The sequence below is a fragment of the Sinohyriopsis cumingii genome, chromosome 2, assembly GCF_028554795.1.
Source record: "Sinohyriopsis cumingii isolate HCF-2022 chromosome 2, ASM2855479v2, whole genome shotgun sequence".
Taxonomy (NCBI): domain Eukaryota; kingdom Metazoa; phylum Mollusca; class Bivalvia; order Unionida; family Unionidae; genus Sinohyriopsis; species Sinohyriopsis cumingii.
The window spans coordinates 151676543-151697743 of NC_142962.1; the positions used below are offsets into that span (position 1 = coordinate 151676543).

Below are 21201 nucleotides of genomic sequence, written 5' to 3' on the forward strand. Positions count from 1 at the left end.
TAACTGAATGGTAGAAACAAACTGGATAGTTTAAGCCATACTTAAGTCAGCCTATGGTTCCTATAAACTACTGAGCTTAAAAGTAATTAAGCAGGCAGAGCTTTAAATCCTCTCCTGATACAAGCGTTTCCTGGTACATGCATTTCGTGATACATGCATTTTTTATTATACATAAATCCAACCCCCCAAAGAACCAGAAAGCAATTAACAAGTTTTAGCAATAAGGAAGCCGGAAGCAAACATTTCCTTCTAAAGCAGATGTTTCCAATAAAGCTCAAATATAATGACTCAATTCTTAAATGTCAGATGTGCAAAGAAAACTACATCTTGCAATGAATGTCCACAGTATTGTGACTATGATTTCCCAGTGTTATTAACAGCTGTGGCTAAAAATGCAAGCATTATCTATTCATGTTTAAGTTAATGACTTCCATGCAAAGCATTCTTGAATTAAACTCAATGCAGTTAATATCTTTGAACATGGCCTTGAATTAACACAAGTACATGATATAAATCTAAAACAGGAAGAAAAGGATCTTGACAAGGGCCTTGACATTGTGGATGTCCTACTTATATTGCAAGGTCATGACCTTTTGTTCCCATTCTCTCATGTGGGGTAATATATTTATACTTCTGTTTAGAATGGTGCCTCTTCAAATGCAGAAAGGCTAGAACAATTCTACATTTGGAGCAGCTCTTTATGGGGAATCAACTTTATAGTGAATGTATATTTTGAATATTAATTTGCCCTTAATGCACCAAAATGGAAGTCTGTTTCAATTGATTAGAGAGAGCCTTAGAGTCAAACCTGTATCTGAAGATGATTCCTTGTAAAATTTGGTATTTTTAAATTGCCATGGGTCCTTGTCATCCAAATTCACTTAAACTTTTATAGGCTTGTGTGCATTTATGGTAACATGTATCCTATCCCCAAGTGAGGGTCTTTACTCGGAAAAGTATGGGAAAAAGTATCATATCCCCATGTGAGGGTCTTTACTCAGAACAGTATGGGAAAAAGTATCCTATCCCCATGTGAGGGTCTTTACTCAGAACAGTATGGGTAAAAGTATCCTATCCCCATGTGAGGGTCTTTACTCAGAAAAGTATGGGAAAAAGTATCCTATCCCCATGTGAGGGTCTTTACTCGGAAAAGTATGGGGAAAAGTATCCTATCCCCAAGTGAGGGTCTTTACTAAAAACAGTATGGGAAAAAGTATCCTATCCCCATGTCAGGGTCTTTATTCAGAACAGTATGGGAAAAAGTATCCTATCCCCATGTCAGGGTCTTTACTCAGAAAAGTATGGGAAAAAGTATCCTATCCTCATGTCAGGGTCTTTACTCAGAAAAGTATGGGAAAAAGTATCCTATCCCCATGTCAGGGTCTTTACTCAGAAAAGTATGGGAAAAAGTATAATATCCCCATGTCAGGGTCTTTACTCAGAAAAGTATGGGGAAAAGTATCCTATCCCCATGTCAGGGTCTTTACTCAGAAAAGTATGGGAAAAAGTATAATATCCCCATGTCAGGGTCTTTACTCAGAAAAGTATGGGAAATCATGCATCATCCTATAACATCAGAGACAAATGTAACTCATCCCTAATGGGACTGCTGTGTCATGATATGCATCATCCTACAACATCAGGGGCCCTATGTAACTCATCCCTAATGGGACTGCTGTGTCATGATATGCATCATCCTACAACATCAGGGGCAAATGTAACTCATCCCTAATGGGACTGCTGTGTCATGATATGCATCATCCTACAACATCAGGGACAAATGTAACTCAGCTCTAATAAACACTTATATAAGACTTTGCTTATGACACACACCTTTCATCTGTAATTAACATTCTTCAAAAAGAGTGTGTCGTTAGTTCAAGTTGTTTGTTATTAGCCCAGTCTGATGATGGTATTACTGCTGTTCTTGTTGTTGTAGGGTTTAATGCCATTTTTCAGCACACGATAGGCTATACATGGCGGCCAGTATTAATGGTGGAGGAAGAACCCAGGAAAACCCCAGAAAGAACCACCGACCCACGAGAAGCTACTGGCAAGCTTTCTCACATACCCACGTTGGCTGAATCCGAGACTTGAACCCATGCAGACAGAGGTGAGATGGCAGTGATCCGTAATGGACAGCGCTTTAGACCACTCGGCCACTCGGGGCCCGATGATGGTATTGCAAACCAATATCTGCATTACAGACCTGAAGTATACCTATATAAATTTTGGATGTTTTATTCATATTCTGTATGATTTCAGTGGTAAAGTAATATTTTATTGTCAAATGTATTTTACCATATATAATCACTTATAATTTGAGTTCAACTACAAACAACATAGATTCTGATCTGCCATAATATAATGAGCCTGCAGATCATGGTCAACATTGTTTATTTTTACTGATTACTCCTTACAAACTGCACAGATCCAGATGTGCTGGCACATTATGTGATGGTAGATTTGGGTCTGAGCAGTTTGCAGTTGGACTTGCCTAATAAGCAAGTATATACAGTATTTGAAATATTAAAAATCCTTTTGGCAAATAAATAACAGAAATATTAACTTTTTCTAATCTGCTAAATCACTATATGTATAAATTCTTAATCAGTAAAAGTTGTAGGAATATGTCAAGGTCATTTAGACTAAAAATAACTTATGCAGCATGGTCAGATGGTCAGTTCTAATCAAACTTTAAACTTGTATACACATCATTTTATCGGCTTTAAGTGACTTAGTGCACTCACTATTTCCAAGATGAAAGGATTTTAAACATATTATTTATTCCTGCTGGATTTCTTTTACAAAAAATCCATAAAACCAAAGGAAAGAATGGAAAAATTGACAATGATTTTAGTTTTTATCCTATAAATTGATATTTTAGCAAAATGAAACTGAGGTGTAGAAACACTTGCTGCCAATGATGGAAGCTTGAGGCATTTATGTCATAAAGTCAAATTTTAATTCCCAGACATTTCTGACTAAAGAAAATGAGCCAACATAAAATTCCTATGCTGAATGTAAAGTTTTTAAAAAACAGCAGGATGTCTAATCATCTTTATTGATTTGCATGGAAGGGATAAAGAATATTATCAAATGTGACAGGTTTTGCAAACACACAAATCATTTCCAATTGAACAGATGATCAGTTTTAATAATTTTTGTCAACAAAACACAAACATCCAACTGAATCACTTTTGAAATTTTAAGTTGATGATGACTATTAAAAAAATTGCTATCAAGTGATTTTAAGCTTTTCTCACTCTTTAGGTATGGAGTGTAATACACCATAACAACCAAGCCCCCCAATTTGTTTTTTTCTTCAGAAAACAAAATGCAAATGAAATCAAAAAGCTTTCTGTGGATTAAATAAATATGTTAAACTGGAATTCAGTACATAGGCTGGTCTGGAATTTGTAAAAATGTCATTATATCTGATTGGTTGTTGTAAGCTGTAATCAACTCTGATCCATTCATATTGAATGATTTTCATTTTGAGTCATGCCATGGATTTTGTTTGAATTCTAGGCATCCATTCTGTGTAAATCAATAGTAAATCTACCCTCAAAGCATTCTAATACACATAAGATTCAATTCACATTCTTCTGTTGTGAATTTGCTTGATTTATATAAAATTTCAAATAAAATAATGTTTTAGTGGATTTATTATAAACTTCAATTAAAATGATGTTTAAGTGGATTTATCAGAAATTTAAATTAAAATGATGTTTAAGTGGATTTATCAGAAATTTAAATTGAAATGATGTTTAAATGGATTTATCAGGAATTTCAATTAAAATGTTAAAGTGGATTTATCAGAAATTTCAAATCAAATGATGCTGAAGTGGACTTAACAGGAAATTTAATTAAAATGATGACTCCTAAATATGTTTCACTATCTCTGAGTCTGCCTATACAATCTACCAAGCCATCAATATGCCGTCTGCCTATACAATCTACCAAGCCATCAATATGAGCTCATGCCACGATTGATAAGATTTATTAAGAAATCAATCTTCAGTCAATGAAATCTGAGTATCCTAGAATTCTCAATCGAATGAAGGATTGCCATATTGTGATATCAGAGCAATTTTACTACTTACACATACAGATAGAACACCTATAATTTTCCTACTAAGTTCGGATTTAATAGTACCTGTTAAGAAGTTGAAAGCTAATTTGTCTCTTGAAAATATAGGACTGACCAGAACAAAATTATTTTACTTATATCAAGAATGGAAACATTCCAAGTATATATTGTAAAAGAAAAGATTTATTTTTGAAGCAAAAATATTATTCCAAACTTTACCATAACAAACAATGTCATTCTGTGAAACTGGTACTTGACAAAAAGGAAAGGAAAATCAAACAAGGTGAATAAATTCTGTTAAAGTAAATGATTTTCACAAGTCTGGATTCTAGTCTTCCTTTCATCACTTCAAAACAAATTGGTCGAATGCTTTCAGTCAAAAATGGTCAAATTAAGTTGAGCATTTAAACAAAGGTATTTAAATGTTTTTGAATTTTAATCATTGGCTGTGTCTGATTATGTGATGATGTACTGACATTATTGTATAAAGGTCTTAAAGCCAGAATGTTTTCTATCAAGACTGGCCATTTTCTATGCAGCAGTTAAAGAGAAGTAATATGAAGCTTTCTTTTACTAACCAGAGTCTTATTAGATGGGGGATTAACAACATCTGTCAAAACTAAAGGTCTTCACACCAGGATGCTTTCTGTAAAGTCTGATCAATTCTACTGAACTGGATTTGAGAAGAAATCATTCAAATGTTTAATATTTGTGGCCACATTTGATGAAAGTTCTGCATCACTTGTATAAATCTGAAAGATCTTCATTACAGCATAGTTTCTGTCCAATATGATCAAACTCTGTTTCAGAAGTTTTGGAGAAGAAATAATTTAAAGTTTTTCCTATTCTTATTAACACTGGCCATGTCTGATAACATATCAGAATCAGCTATTACAAATCTGAAAATCCCCTATGAAGATGCTTTCTGTCAAATTTATTGAAAGGATTTTCTATCTTTAGCAATGGCAGCCATATTTGATGGCAGACTGGTATCATTTGTGAAAACTTGAAACTTCATCCAGCCAGGATGCTTTCTGTCAGGTTTCATCAAATTAGAGTCAATGTTTTTTTTTACAGAAAAAGGAATTTAAACTTTTATTTTATTTTTAGTGATGGTGGCCATATCTGAAGTTTATTGGCATCATCTGGATAAAAATGAAGTTATTCATGTAATGAGCCGGCCTGTCAAGACATCCAGATTCTATTTAGGAGAAATCATCTACAGGTTTTTTAATTTAAGTAAAAGAGGTTTTCTATTTTAGTCATAGTGGGTATATCTGAAGGCTGATCAGCATCATTTGTAAATACTTCAATGGTTTTCCTGCCTGGGTGCTCTTTGTAAAATTTGATCACATTCTTTTCAATGTTTTGGGGTTTTTTTTAAAGTATTTTTAGTAATGGCACCCCATATGTGATGACTGACTGGTATCATTACAAAATCTAGAATAATCATCCTGCCAGGTAACTTTCTGTCAATTTTGATCCAATTCTATTCTGCGGTTTTGAAGAAGAAGTTATTGAAAGGTTTTTCTATATCAGTAACGGTGGCCATTCCTGATACTGGATCAACATAAGTAATGTAAAGGTCTTTGGTCTAGAATGTTTCCTGTTATGTTTCGTCAAATTCTATTGAAGAGTTCTGGAGGTCATTAAAGGTTCGTTTATTTTTAGCAATGGTGGTCATATCTGATGAAAGACTGGCATCATTTGTACAAATTTGAATGGTCTTTTTGACTGGATGCAAATATCAGCATCTTTTGTATGTATTTTGAAGGTCTTCATGTCAGGATGTATTCTGTCCAGTTTGGTCAAATTCCATTCTACAGATCTGGAGAAGTTATTTCTATGTTTTTCTGTTTAGTAACAAAAGTATTTTCTATTTTTAGTAACAGTGGTCATATTGATGGCAGACTGGCATCATTTGTTCAAACTTTAAACAATTTCCTGCCAGGATGCTTCTTCTCAAATTTGATAAAATTTTGTTGAGCAGTTTTTGAGAAGAAGTCATTTAAAGGGTGTCATGGAATTGTATACTTTTATTAAATACATGTACTCAGGTTTTGTTTTTTGTGTACAACGATTCCCGAGGGTAATTTATGTATATTGTAAAATATTTCAAAATAGTGAGTTCTGTTTATCCTATGCCGCACATGTGAAGTGCTTTCAATGGAAAAACCAAATGCTTCCAGCACACAGACAATGTATGACAAATTCGTCTGTGTACAAATGCCTCAATGTAAGATAAATCTTCACATTATGGAATTTTGTCAGTGAGCGATCTACTTTAAGGACTTGCACATCTTCAGCTGTAGAGGTATGTGAACTATTAATTTCTTGTGTATAAGTTATAACTATTGTACTACCACGTTTATTTCTGAATGTTTGCTATGTAGCTTCAGTTTTACATAGTATAATCCAAATATTTTCTCTTCTTGTTTGTGACTTAGCAAGGGATTTATATTAGCAATAGAAAGCTGCATTTTAAAAAAACGTTTAGTATCGTAGGATTCTTTTCGGGCACGGATAGGTTTACTTCTGAACCTGTTTGTTATTTTGTGCCAATAATGTAATCTGTATAACTTACCGTATATAACATCATTACGTTTTATCATATATGCCCATGTCATGCATAGTACACTGTGTTAGATGTATTTTCAGCTGACCCGAGTGATCACAGAATGACCATAGTGACAAGAGTACTCAGCTATAGCGCTGACCAGAGTGATCAGTTATCAAAGTGATCGGATTTGACCTTAGAAGTCGACCATAGCAGCTGTGAAGCTGAACCATTGCAGCCACAGAGCTGAATAAACAGTGTTGCTGGTCGAGTAGTGGGTGATTGGGTGTCGCTGACAGAGATTGGTGGGCGCTCACTGCTTGATTGACCAACCTGGAATACTGACAGCTTGGTTGGCCAGTGTGACTGGTAGCCGAGTGTGCTGGTGATGGAGTGTATAATTCTGTACATGTAATCTTTTAGCCATGGGCTAATTTTTGGGGTTTGTAAAACCAATGTGTATTTGGGACTGTAAAGATAATTTGTATATCTGTCCCTTTTTGTTTACATAATTTCACTATTTGAGTGAATACATTTTACTTCATGAGTGAAATACTACATTTCTTTAATTTTTGAGTAAAACACATCATTCTTTCGTTGTGAAATCATTGTGAATTATTCACCCCTTGTGCTTGTATTGTGTAAAGCCATTTATTCATTATTAAGTCCGTGCATTTTATGTTAATTGATCCAATATTTGGATCATATACATGCTCATATTAATCATAATTAATTGCTCATTCAAGTCGTTCATTATTAAACATTGTATTTGTATCACCATCAAAAGTGTTCTGTCATAAATCCAAAATCCCACTCAGTTATCTTGTTACAAAGGGTGTCAGAAGTGGGATTTTTTAGTAATGGCTACAATATCTGATGGTGGATCAGCATCATTTACAAAAATTTGAAAAACTTTCATCTGAGGATGCTCTGTGCTAAATTTGGTAAAAATTGGCCCAGAGGTTTTTAAGAATAAGTTAACAATATCAATTGTTGATGGAATGCATGTCCCATTAGGTTGGCCTTAAAGCAAAATTGAACAGTTCAATGTGACCAAAAGCGAATCAAGTTGTGGGGCCCACCTAAAGTATCACTCTTTAAAAAGATAACATTTATAGATAGACAGATAGATAGTACAAAACCAATATCTTCCTTATCGTTTGCTTGCTTGTCTGTTTGAACTTCAAATGAGGCAACTGAGTGTCTTTATACTTGCTGTTTTCAGTTAGCCCTATCAGTTGTAGAGGGGTTTTATTTTATTTTCTTCATGTTTCTATTTGCTGTTGTTGTTTGCTTGTTTCCCCCAGAAATAAAATTATCTAATACTTACTACTGGATGCTGTCATAGGTCTCATTAAAGGTGCTCCCTTTGATGATTGTCTTTTCACATGTACCTAGAATTGAAACAAATTCAGTTACACAGTTACTTCCCTTTACTGATTGTATTCTCATATGTACCTAAACTTGAAACAAAGCCAGTTAGAGTTACCTCCCTTGTTCATTCTCTTTGCATGTATACCTAACATGATAGGGACCAGTTTTCGTTAATTGGCCCCTGGCAAATTTCTTAACTTAAGGCTATGGTGTGACTTTTCAGCTCTTATTGTTTATTATTAAAGATATGGATATATTTGTGAACTAGCTGTTTCAGGCTTGTGTTGTTCTTGAAATTAATGTCAGGCATGTACACCTTCCATAGTTACGCTGCAGCATGTAGATAGTAAAATACCAAAGGCTGGCTAAGAAGAAGAGCTAGCCTCCTGTCGCAGTAAACACATGGGTTCGGGGCAAGTAGAATATCTAAATAACGGCTTGGATGACAGCTACTGTTCAATTGCATCAACCTGTTTAGTACACACTGTTTTGCAAAATTATCTAGGAAAAGGGCTTGTGTTTGCACTGTGAGCATCACATGGTGTCAAAAATGACATATGGACATGAAAATTGCAGGTATAAATTTGGGATTGAGCGCATAACTTCTTCTGCTATGAACTGTCATTGACTTTTCTGGTCAAGTGGATAATATTCTTATGCTTTGTTTTAATATAGGTATCCAAAAAAGAAAGAAAGAAAGAAAGATCAGCGCCTTTCAAAGTCTGAGTTCTCACAGCACATAATTTTTAAGTATTGATTACAAATCATGGTCTCTCTCTTTCTCTCTCATTTTCAATTCAATACAGTACTAGTTCTAGTCCAAACATATGATCATAAACTGGATTGTATTTTTGTTTTCTTTTTAAAAATATATTTTAGATCAATAGTTCAGGAGTTTTCAACACATTATTCATTAGCAATGAGAAACTAGAGTCTGCACTGACTAATTCAGAATGTTGGAAGTGTCATGCTATTGTATGTGAAATTCAGAATGTTGGAAGTGCCATGCTTATATTTGGGAAATTCAGAATGTTGGAAGTGTCATACTTATGTCTGGGAAATTCAGAATGTTGGAAGTATCATGCTTATGTCTGGGAAATTCAGAATGTTGGAAGTGTCATACTTATGTCTGGGAAATTCAGAATGTTGGAAGTGTCATGATTATGTCCGGGAGATGCATCAGCTAACTTTTCAAACGTGACTTTCATCCTTCACCTATTTGACATGCAACTATGATTAAATTTTAAAAAATACTCAAAGCCATAACAAATCTTTAGATTTTTCAGCTCTATCATAGTTATATAGATACAGTGCTGACCCTACATATCAGACAACTTTTGCAATGAAAAGGTGGCTCTGCAAAAAGGCTTGTCTCTCATGACAGGGACAAAATGGCAAAAGTATAATTGATTATTAATGACTTGTCTCTCATGACAGGGACAAAATGGCAAAAGTATAATTGATTATTAATGGCTTGTCTCTCATGACAGGGACAAAATGGCAAAAGTATAACTGATTATTAATGGCTTGTCTCCCATGACAAGGACAAAATGGCAAAAGTATAATTGATTATTAATGGCTTGTCTCTCATGACCAGGACAAAATGGCAAAAGTATAATTGATTATTAATGACTTGTCTCTCATGACAGGGACAAAATGGCAAAAGTATAACTGATTATTAATGGCTTGTCTCCCATGACAAGGACAAAATGGCAAAAGTATAATTGATTATTAATGGCTTGTCTCTCATGACCAGGACAAAATGGCAAAAGTATAATTGATTATTAATGGCTTGTCTCTCATGACAGGGACAAAATGGCAAAAGTATAAGTGATTATTAATGGCTTGTCTCTCATGACAGGGACAAAATGGCAAAAGTATAACTGATTATTAATGGCTTGTCTCTCATGACAGGGACAAAATGGCAAAAGTATAATTGATTATTAATGACTTGTCTCTCATGACAGGGACAAAATGGCAAAAGTATAATTGATTATTAATAGCTTGTCTCTCATGACAGGGACAAAATGGCAAAATTATAATTGATTATTAATGGCTTCTCTGGTGAAGGCTTTATGTTGTGGAAGATCAATGTGATATCTGTAATAGTGTCATATTGAGAAAGAAGAAGTTTACTTTTCAAAATACATGTTTCTTTGAGTATTTGAAAAGAGGTGTCTAAGATCTTGTACCTGTGCAAATCGCATACATTTTGAAATACTCTTTCAGCTATTATTTTATGGACAACTAGTGAAAGAGTAACTTTTCTCATGCTTGGGGACAGATATTCAAACAAAGGGAAGCACAAGAAAATTAAAACCACCTAAAATAATTTACATAATTCTAAATTGCCTGATCCAATGACTATGTAACAATATCAAATTTTCGATAAATTAAATACTCCAGTATTTCACAGTTATCCTTAGAATTAAAAATAGACATAGCACCTTGATCAATGTTTTATGAAAACAAGACACCCTTGGTCAAAATATAATACATTATTGCACACCAAGCCATTTTCTTCATGCAATTACAAATATTTTGAGTAGTTAATAAGTTATTCACCATCTACATATAACATTATGAACAAACGTGATGTTGCTAGACCACAGCAAAATAGTTTTAAACGCTAGTTATATCATGTGTGTCATGAACTAAAAGAATCATAATAAACCTATATCTCCAACCTTCCAATTTTCTGGACACTATATTTTCTAAATTTTCAATATTACAAAAAAATTACCAAACACCAAGTACATTTTTTTTAAAGCTGATGAAAATTCAAATGTTCAAGTTATAACTTAAACTAAGGAATATTTTATCCATACTCAAAACAGGAGTTTGAATAGACAACTGTCAGACTGTTAAACTCATTTGATTACTAGTAAACATATTACCATGTGGAATAAATAAAGGTGTTGTCAACTGGCAGCAATAAAAACAACTGACAAGTTCCACAACCAGTGAAGTTGCTGTCAATAGGCAGCTATAAAAACAGCTGACATGCTCCACAGCCAGTGAAGTTGATGTCAATAGGCAGAAATAAAAACAGCTGACACTATATGGGTTAGACTGCCATATAACTCAGTTTATGTAGTGGATTCTAGAGGCACTAAGCTGAGCATCATACCAAAAAAGTACCTTGCAGCATTATGTGAGTCAAGAACTAGACAAATTTCATTCTTCTGGTGTCTGTATTACTGATTGTTATCATGGCTCATTGTGATCCAAGGTACATGGCCAAGTCTCTTTGTAAAGGAACAGGGCCATCTTGGCTGGTATGATGTTGTCCAGTTCTTAAGGCTGAGATGGGGTACAGGACCGTCTTGGCTGGCATGATGTTGTCCAGTTCTTGATGTGGGATGGGGTACAGGACCTTCTTGGCTGGCATGATGTTGTCCAGTTCTTGATGTGGGATGGGGTACAGGGCCATCTTGGCTGGCATGATGTTGTCCAGTTCTTGATGTGGGATGGGGTACAGGGCCATCTTGGCTGGCATGATGTTGTCCAGTTCTTGATATGGGATGGGGTACAGGATACTGAACCACATACCTGGTTAATAATTCTGATATGCAAAAATGTAACTGAGGCTCTAGCTCCCAAGTAAAATATGTGCTTTCTAACCCTTGTGAACTGATGATGTCTTCATTTCTTAAAATATGTGCTTTCTAACCTTTGTGAACTGATGATGTATTCATCTCTTAAAATATGTGCTTTCTAACCCTTGTGAACCCTTGTAAACTGATGATGTCTTCAACTCTTAACATATGTGCTTTCTAACCCTTGTGAACCCTTGTAAACTGGTGATGTATTCATCTCTTAAAATATGTGCTTTCTAACCCTTGTGAACCCTTGTAAACTGATGATGTCTTCAACTCTTAACATATGTGCTTTCTAACCCTTGTGAACCCTTGTAAACTGATGATGTCTTCAACTCTTAAAATATGCGCTTTCTAACCTTTGTGAACTGATGATGTATTCATCTCTTAAAATATGCGCTTTCTAACCCTTGTGAACCCTTGTAAACTGATGATGTCTTCAACTCTTAAAATATGTGCTTTCTAACCCTTGTGAACTGATGATGTATTCATCTCTTAAAATTATACATCTGTGCCTTCCCCTTTAGTACCCACAGAATTGCTGCCCACTGACTTTTGTCATAATATGTAAGTCTGATTCTGATTCATTCCAAGAATGACAAGCATAGAAAGCTACACATGTGGGGTGGTTGTCAGTCTGGTCGCGAACATGGTCTAAATCTGTAAGATAAAAAAAGAGCAGACAGTACATGCAGGTGTAGTGTGGCACGTGTCCTACTTTATGAACTTAGGAATGTTCATGCCGAGCTACACGCTGTGACAATTACCTAAAAAAGTAGGGCATGTAACCTGTACAGGTAGAGAATTCAAGTATTGCTGTTAACACTTATGAAGTGGGTGTTAAATAATCAAGTCTACCAACAAGTTACTTGTAGGAAGGTCAATTTTTGACTACCTATACAGGTAAAATCACTGATGTGTCAAAGTAACTTTTAAGTAGATGCTATGTATAAACCATGTATAGAACTTATCTGTATGTATGTGACCATGGAGAAAACTACAGTAATATAAATGAGTTCTCCATAGTACACACCATAAATGTACATAAAAAAGACAATGAAGCATCAGTATTGATACCTACAAAGTGGACACTACAATAGTCATTGTAAGACAATGTTGCCTTTGGAAAAGTCCCAACGATGTTCTATACAGGTAAAATCAGTAACGTATAACATATATGAATATAAAGTAGATGCTAAGACTAAATAATACAGAATACTTACCTGTATATATTCATGATGATATAGCTGATATTATACAGCAATATTACCTAAGTTTTCTGTGTCATTCACCTGACATGCACTACTTAAAACATGTAGGTAGGTACCAAGGGCACCTAAGAGTGTAATGATGGCAAAGAGATAACACTGAAAGTTAGAAACTTTTTGTAAACAAAAGAAAAAAGAATACCTCCCTTTGAAGATAAAGTCCTCCAACTTGTTGTAAGGAATAAAACTTCTTAAGTGCTTGTATGGATTTTTTGTGAGGTCTCTCTGTCTGTTGAGAGCATTCACCCTGACATGAGCAGAGGTAATAACTGAAAAATTCACTTCATATAGTGCCAATTCCGATATCAAGGAGAGATAACTCTATCTAACTGACACTTAGGTGGGCAGATGAGGTATTATGATTGGGTAATGTTTTGAAGAAGAAACAATGCAAGTCAGTTTACCAAGACCATTTCCAACCAGCTCTGAATTTGACATGTGCACCACTACATACTTGCTGACAATAAAGATATTAATTTTCCAGATATTTTGGTCAATGATAGTATATGTATCAATAGGGTTCAAAGGCACATCAGCACAATACTGGCTACATGGTACCATTTAAAAATGTAAAGATAAAGAATTGAAAGATAAATCTTCAAAATAATGTAAAAATATAGTACTACAAGATAAAAAATAAAAGATAAAGACATTAAAAATCAGTAAAAAGCATATTAAATACCGTTTACAGATTTTAACATAAAAGCTAAAGGTACACATTATAAAATATTGCATTATAAACCCTTTTTCAAATATATCCTCATTATAATTTATTAATAGACACTATCGTACATCATATCAAATATATGTCTTAGTAGACGCTATCCAAAATCTCCTATTGTCTTACCCCATCAACGATCTCCAGCGTTGAGATTAAATCCTGAACTGCTGATATATAGTGTGGCATTGGTCCATCTTGGGCACAAAAAGGGTTCCCAGAAATGAACAACTCTACCAATTCTTCGAGTTTTTCCAATGCACACTGAAAAGACAATATAAGAAATTAAAAGTATAGGAAGATTCATACTCACATAAATCTAACTGAAATTCATTTTCTATAGCAAATGACAAATATTTTGATTAAATATGAGTTGGCTTTGTTTGTTTTTAGCTGCTTTTAACAGCACTTTAAAGGCAATATTGGCAATATCATGCTGAGAAAATGGGAGCTAAATGCCGTTCCCAATGACACACATAGGCAGTAAACCTGGGCTAGACTGGGGGGAGGTATTATATATACTCACTTATAAACTGAGTCAAACTGCAAACTGCACAGACCTAGATCTGCTGTCACATACAATGCTGGGAGTAATCAGTACAACAAACGTGTACCCTGATCTGCAGGTGCATTATGATATGGCAGATCAGGATTATTGTTGTTTGCAGTTTGACTCGACCTATAAGCAAGTACATATAGTACTGAATCCATTACCATTACATTACAAGCATGATACCCTACCAACCAGCTTCTATGGTTCCCTTAACATGAGTTGGTCATTAGGCAAACAATAAAGAGGTGGCAATGTAACAAGGGATCAGAGAAATTTATTTACAGTTGAACTCACATTAAACATTACATAGGCACACAGTATTTGTTCCTGTATATTACCACCTTATTGTAATATACCTCTGTATAAAGTGATCCCATTTTTAAGTCAGGTATGGTCATGCATTCCAATTATTTATTGGTAACACTATGCATAACATACCTCAATATAAGGTGATCCCATTTTTATGTCAAGTATGTTCATGCATTCTGATTATTTAATGGGAACACTGTGTATAAAATACCTCAATATAAAATGATCCCTTTTTAAGTCAAGTATGATCATGGTTCCCAACTATTTAATAGTAATACTATACATAAAATGCCCCAATATAAGGTCACCTCATCTATCAGGTAGTCAACTTTTATGGATCCCAGAAACAGCAATATAGAGAAAATAATAAATGACACATATCATCCAGTTGCAAACAGCAATATAAAGAGAATAACAAAATGACACACATCATCCAGTTGCAAACAAACAATAGAGAGAGAATAACAAATAACACACATCATCCAGTTGCAAACAGTAATATAAAGAGAATAACAAAATGACACGCATCATCTAGTTGCAAACAGCGTAATCGAGATCATAAAAAGCTGGCAGATAAGAGTGAATGTTGTGTGGTCTAATGTTTTTTTCTAAGGGTGGATGTTGTTTGCTCTCAAGGCTTTTTTTCTAAGGGTGGATGTTGTTTGGTTTCAATTTTATTTTTTTTCACACTGACAATTTTATGTCATTGCTTCCATTGCAATCACCTAAGGTCAAAATACATGCAGATTCTCTATGTTACATTCCATTTTATCAATCACATGGATAATTATGTCCTTATGACTTCTGTTTAGAAACAGATCTGTTTAACACATTAACCCCTAGCTACAACTTTATGGGGCAGGAGGTAGTAGCCTACTGCCGAGCTCTCTAGCGTTATGGTCATGCATGATACAATAAAGTGGGTGGTATTATAGAAAGGTAGACAGATGTAGCTCTATAATGATACCAAATAATCTGGAATATCTAGTTGCACTACAAAATACAGATAGAAAAACCTCGTTTTTTGGACCTGACTTTTTTTAACCCAAAATTCGCCCGTGGTCGGAATCCCATTTTGTGTCCGGATTTTATACTTTTTGGTCTCAGATCTAAGGCAAACTGGTATGAACTTAAAACAGACAGATGAGCCTTTGCAAAAAGTAGGATAAGATGGGCATTAGGAATAAAGAGTGGTCTCCATACAAAAATAATGGCTCCATTTAGCAAAAAACAAAAAAAAAACAAAAGGAAAAAAGGCCAACTTTAACCCTTCTGCTCATGTGCCAGTCAAACAGCCAACTAAAATTGATGTTTCTAACACCACTAGGCAGTATGTTATTGAAAGATGACCGGGGATTTGGTGTTTTCAAGGCTATTCAGAAATAGCTTTCAAAAGGTGTTTCCTACTCGATTTTCAGGCAAAAATGACAAAAAACTCCAGGGGTTAATGTGTTAAACAGTCCATTTTGATGACGTCACAAAATTTTAATATTCCTTGCGTATTTAATCACTTGTGCATTGACATTGCACATAAATTACAAATTTAGCCATTCCTTGACGATTTGTAAAAACATTAAAAAAATCTTCTTAACACATTAACGCCTAATGACGACTTTACGGGGCAGGAGGTAGTAGCCTACTGCCGAGCTCTCTAGCGTCAAGGTCATGCATGATACACTAAAGTGGGTGGTATTAAAGAAAGGTAGACAGATGTAGCTCTACAATGATACCAAATAATCTGGAATATCTAGTTGCACTACAAGTTACAGATATAAAACCTCATTTTTTGGACCCAACTTCTTTTTTACCCAAAATTCGCCCGTGGTCGGAATCCCATTTTGTGTCTGGATTTTAGACTTTTTGGCCTCAGATCTAAGGCAAACTGGTATGAACTGCAAACAGACAGATGAGTCTTCGCAAAAAGTAGGACTTTTATCCATCTGCTCATGCGCGATTCAAATAGTCAATGAAAATTGACGTTTCTAACACCACTAGGCAGTATGTTATTGAAAGATGACCGGGGATTTGGTGTTTTCAAAACTATTCAGAAATAGCTTTCAAAATGTATTTCCTACTCGATTTCCAGGCAAAAATTACAAAAAGCTCCAGGGGTTAATGTGTTAATCTACTATGTAATAGATCATGTTATTTGATATTACGATGCACATAATTATATTATTTGATATTACGAACATACAATTATGTTATTTGATATTATGATGCACATAATCATGTTATTTGATATTATGATACACATAATCATGTTATTTGATATGAGCACATAATCATGTGATCTGACATTATAATGCACATAATCATGTTATTTGATATTATGATGCACATAATTATGTTATTTGATATTCTGATACACATAATCATGTTATTTGCTATTATGATACACATAATCATGTTATTTGATATTATGATACACATAATCATGTTATTTGATATTATGATACACATAATCATGTTATTTGATATTATGATACACATAATCTTGTTATTTGATATTATTATACAGTCAAACATGTTATTAATATTATGATACACATAATCATGTTATTTGATATTATGATGCACATAATTATGTTATTTGATATTCTGATACACATAATCATGTTATTTGCTATTATGATACACATAATCATGTTATTTGATATTATGATGCACATAATTATGTTATTTGATATTCTGATACACATAATCATGTTATTTGCTATTATGATACACATAATCATGTTATTTGATATTATGATGCACATAATTATGTTATTTGATATTCTGATACACATAATCATGTTATTTGCTATTATGATACACATAATCATGTTATTTGATATTATGATGCACATAATGATGTTATTTGATATTATGATACACATAATGATGTTATTTGATATTATGATACACATAATCATGTGATTTGATATTATGATACACATAATGATGTAATTTGATATTATGATACACATAATGATGTAATTTGATATTATGATACACTTAATGATGTTATTTGATATTATGAGACACATAATGGTGTTATTTGATATTATGATATACATAATGGTGTTATTTGATATTATGATACACACAATGATGTTATTTGATATTATGATACATGTAATCATGTTATTTGATATTATGATACACATAATGATGTTATTTGATATTATGATACACGTAATCATGTTATTACACTACGCTACTAAGATCATGGAAAGTTCCAGCTGCAAAGAGCTCTTTGAGATTACTAACAAGCTAATGTCAAAGAACAAATCAACACCACTTCCAACTACCTTCTCTCCAGTCGTCCTTCCAGACATGTTTGCAAATTTCTTCCGTGACAAAGTACAAACCATCAGAGATAAGCTTGACATCACAATTTCAACTGGCTTGTCATCACCATACAGTTGGGATACAGAATTTGAGTGGCAACCATTAGCAGCATTTGAACCTGCCTGTATGGATTTTGTACGTACAATCATGATGAAGAATGCACCAAAATCATGTGAACTTGATCCAATTCCAACATCACTGCTGCTTGAGAGCTTAGATCCAGCATTGCCTTCACTAAATGATGTTATTAATACCTCTCTCTCATCCGGGGAATTCCCATCCTTTTTCAAAACTGCCATTGTAAAGCCTCTGCTGAAGAAACCAACACTAGACCATAACGATTTAAAGAACTACTGCCCAGTTTCTAATCTCCCATTCATATAAAAAATCTTAGAAAAGGTTGTTCTATCCCAGCTTGTATCTCATCTAAATTCAAACAGTCTTTTTAGCAATGTACAATCTGCATATCGCCCTTGCCACAGTACTGAAACTACTCTTCTAAAAGTAGTTAATGACATTCTCTCTGCATTGGATAGCGGAAAGATTACAGTCCTCACCCTCCTTGATTTGTCTGCAGCATTAGACACAATAGACCATGATATATTACTTCACCGTCTCCAGCATGTATTTGGCATTCATGATACAGCCTTACTGTGGTTCAAGTCCTACTTGGTCAACAGGAAACAAATTGTATCTGCAAATGGAATACACTCCAGCCCAGTTGATCTATGTTGTGGTGTTCCACAGGGTTCTGTTCTTGGACCTGTTCTCTTCATTCTGTACACTCAGCCGCTCTCAAGTGTCATAGATCATTATCCAGTGTCTCACCAATTGTACGCTGATGAAACCCAAATATACAAATCTAGCCACCCATCTGAAGTTGATGCTACTGTCCAAGGTGTAGAGAGGTGCATTTCTGATGTGAAATCATGGATGACATGTAACAAGCTGCAGATGAATGATGATAAAACTGAGGCCATTCTGATCACAACACAAAGACTTTCTCATTCACATCCTTTACCTCAAACAATAAATATCAGCAATGCCAACATTAAATTCACACAATTAGTACGAAACCTAGGTATAACCCTGGAGAGTACTCTCACATTGCATCAACATGTCATGAACATATGCAAGGCTGCATATCTTGAGCTGAGACGCATCAGCTCAATTCGCAAATATCTTTCAGTTGATGCCACTAAAACACTTGTGTGTTCATTAGTACTTTCAAGACTAGACTATTGTAACTCAATTCTGTCTGGTTCATCTCAATATCTACTCCAGAAACTTCAAAAAGTTCAAAACACAGCTACTTGGATCATACTTAGAGTACCACGATCAGAGCACACCTCGCTGCTGCTCTGTGCCCTACACTGGCTATCCATTTGATCCAGAATCAAACACAAAATTTATTCTCTGTGTTACGTTTCACTGTCGGACTCTAGTCCAACATACCTATCTGATCTCACCCATGTGTACACACCAGCAAGATACTTATGCTCCTCTTCTGACAATCATATACTCATTATTCCCACTATGAAAACAAAGTCATATGGACAGCATTCTTTTGCATACCAAGGCCCAGCAACGTGGAATGAATTGCCTACTGAACTAAGACACAAAGACACAGTGATCACATTCAAGAGGGCTCTCAAAACTCACGTGTTTCGACTGAAAGAACAAATTTAAAGACCTAATAATGTTTCCTACCTGAAATATTCTCAGCATGATTTTTATTTTATAATGTTTTTCTAATTTCATGGTGTTTGTTTTTGTAATAATATTATTATATGTTTTTTATCTTAGAGTTGTTGTCTAATGTTGTAAAGTGCTTAGAGCTTCTAAAGATTAGGCGCTATACAAAGACCTCATTATTATTATTATTATTTGATATTATGATACACATAATCATGTTATTTGATATTATGAGGCACATAATCATATTATTTGATATTATGATACACATAATCTTGTTATGTGATATTATTATACAGTTAATCATGTTATTTGATATTATGATACATTTAATCTTATTTGATATTATGAGCACATAATCATGTTATTTGATATTATGATAAAGATAATTATGTTCATTGATATAATGATAAACATAATGATATTATTTGATATCATGATACACATAATCATGTTATTTGATATCATAATGCACATAATCATGCGATTTAATATTATGATACACATAATCATGTTATTTGATATTATGATACACATAATCATGTTATTTGATATTATGATACACATAATCATGTTATTTGATATTATAATGCACATAATCATGTTATTTAATATTATGATACACATAATCATGTTATTTGATATTATGATATACATAATCATGTGATCTGATATTATAATGCACATAATCATGTTATTTGACATTATGATATACATAATCATGTTATTTAATATTACAATGCACATAATCATGTTATTTGATATTATGATACACATAATCATGTTATTTGATATTATGATGCACATAATCATGTTATTTGATATTATAATGCACATAATCATGTTATTCAATATTATGATACACATAATCATGTTATTTGATATTATGATACACATAATCATGTTATTTGATATTATGATACACATAATCATGTTATTTGATATTATGATACACATAATCATGTTATTTGATATTATGATACACCTAATCATGTTTTTGATATTATGATACACCTAATCATGTTATTTGATATTATGATACACATAATCATGTTATTTGACATTATGATACACATAATGACGTTATTTGATATTATGATGCACATAATGATATTATTTGATATTATGATACACATAATCATGTTATTTGATATTATGATACACATAATCATGTTATTTGATATTATGATACACATAATCTTGTTATTTGATATTATGAGCACATAATCATGTTATTTGATTTGATGATACAGATAATTATGTTAATTGATATTATGATACACATAATCATGTTATTTGATATTATGATACACATAATCATGTTATTTGATATTATGAACACACAATTATGTTGTTTGATATCATGAACACACGATCATGTTATTTGATATTATGGTACATATAATTATGTTATTTTATATTAGGATACACATAATCTTGTTGTTTGATATTATGATGCACATAATCCTGTGACTTCATATTATGATATACATAATCAAGTTATTTGATATTATGATACACATGATGTTGTTATTTGATATTATCATACACATAATCATGTTATTTGATATTATAATGCACATAATCATGTTATTTGATATTATGATACACATGATCATGTTATTGAATATTATGATACACATAATCTTGTTATTTGATATTATGATACACATAATCATGTTATTTGATATTACGATGC

General features: G+C 33.5%; 1 protein-coding gene across 2 annotated transcripts in view; it reads right to left on the reverse strand.

Annotated features, from left to right (window-relative positions):
* Positions 1 to 21201, reverse strand: part of LOC149806092 (uncharacterized) — a 123250-nt gene that overhangs the window by 48515 nt on the left and 53534 nt on the right. For both annotated transcript variants that reach the window (XM_089950969.1, XM_089950968.1), the window contains exons 11-12: positions 13739 to 13873; positions 7981 to 8044 (exon numbers count right to left, since the gene is read on the reverse strand). In XM_089950969.1, the coding sequence (XP_089807095.1) occupies positions 7981 to 8044; positions 13739 to 13873 (199 nt within the window). The remainder of the gene's footprint in view (positions 1 to 7980; positions 8045 to 13738; positions 13874 to 21201) is intronic.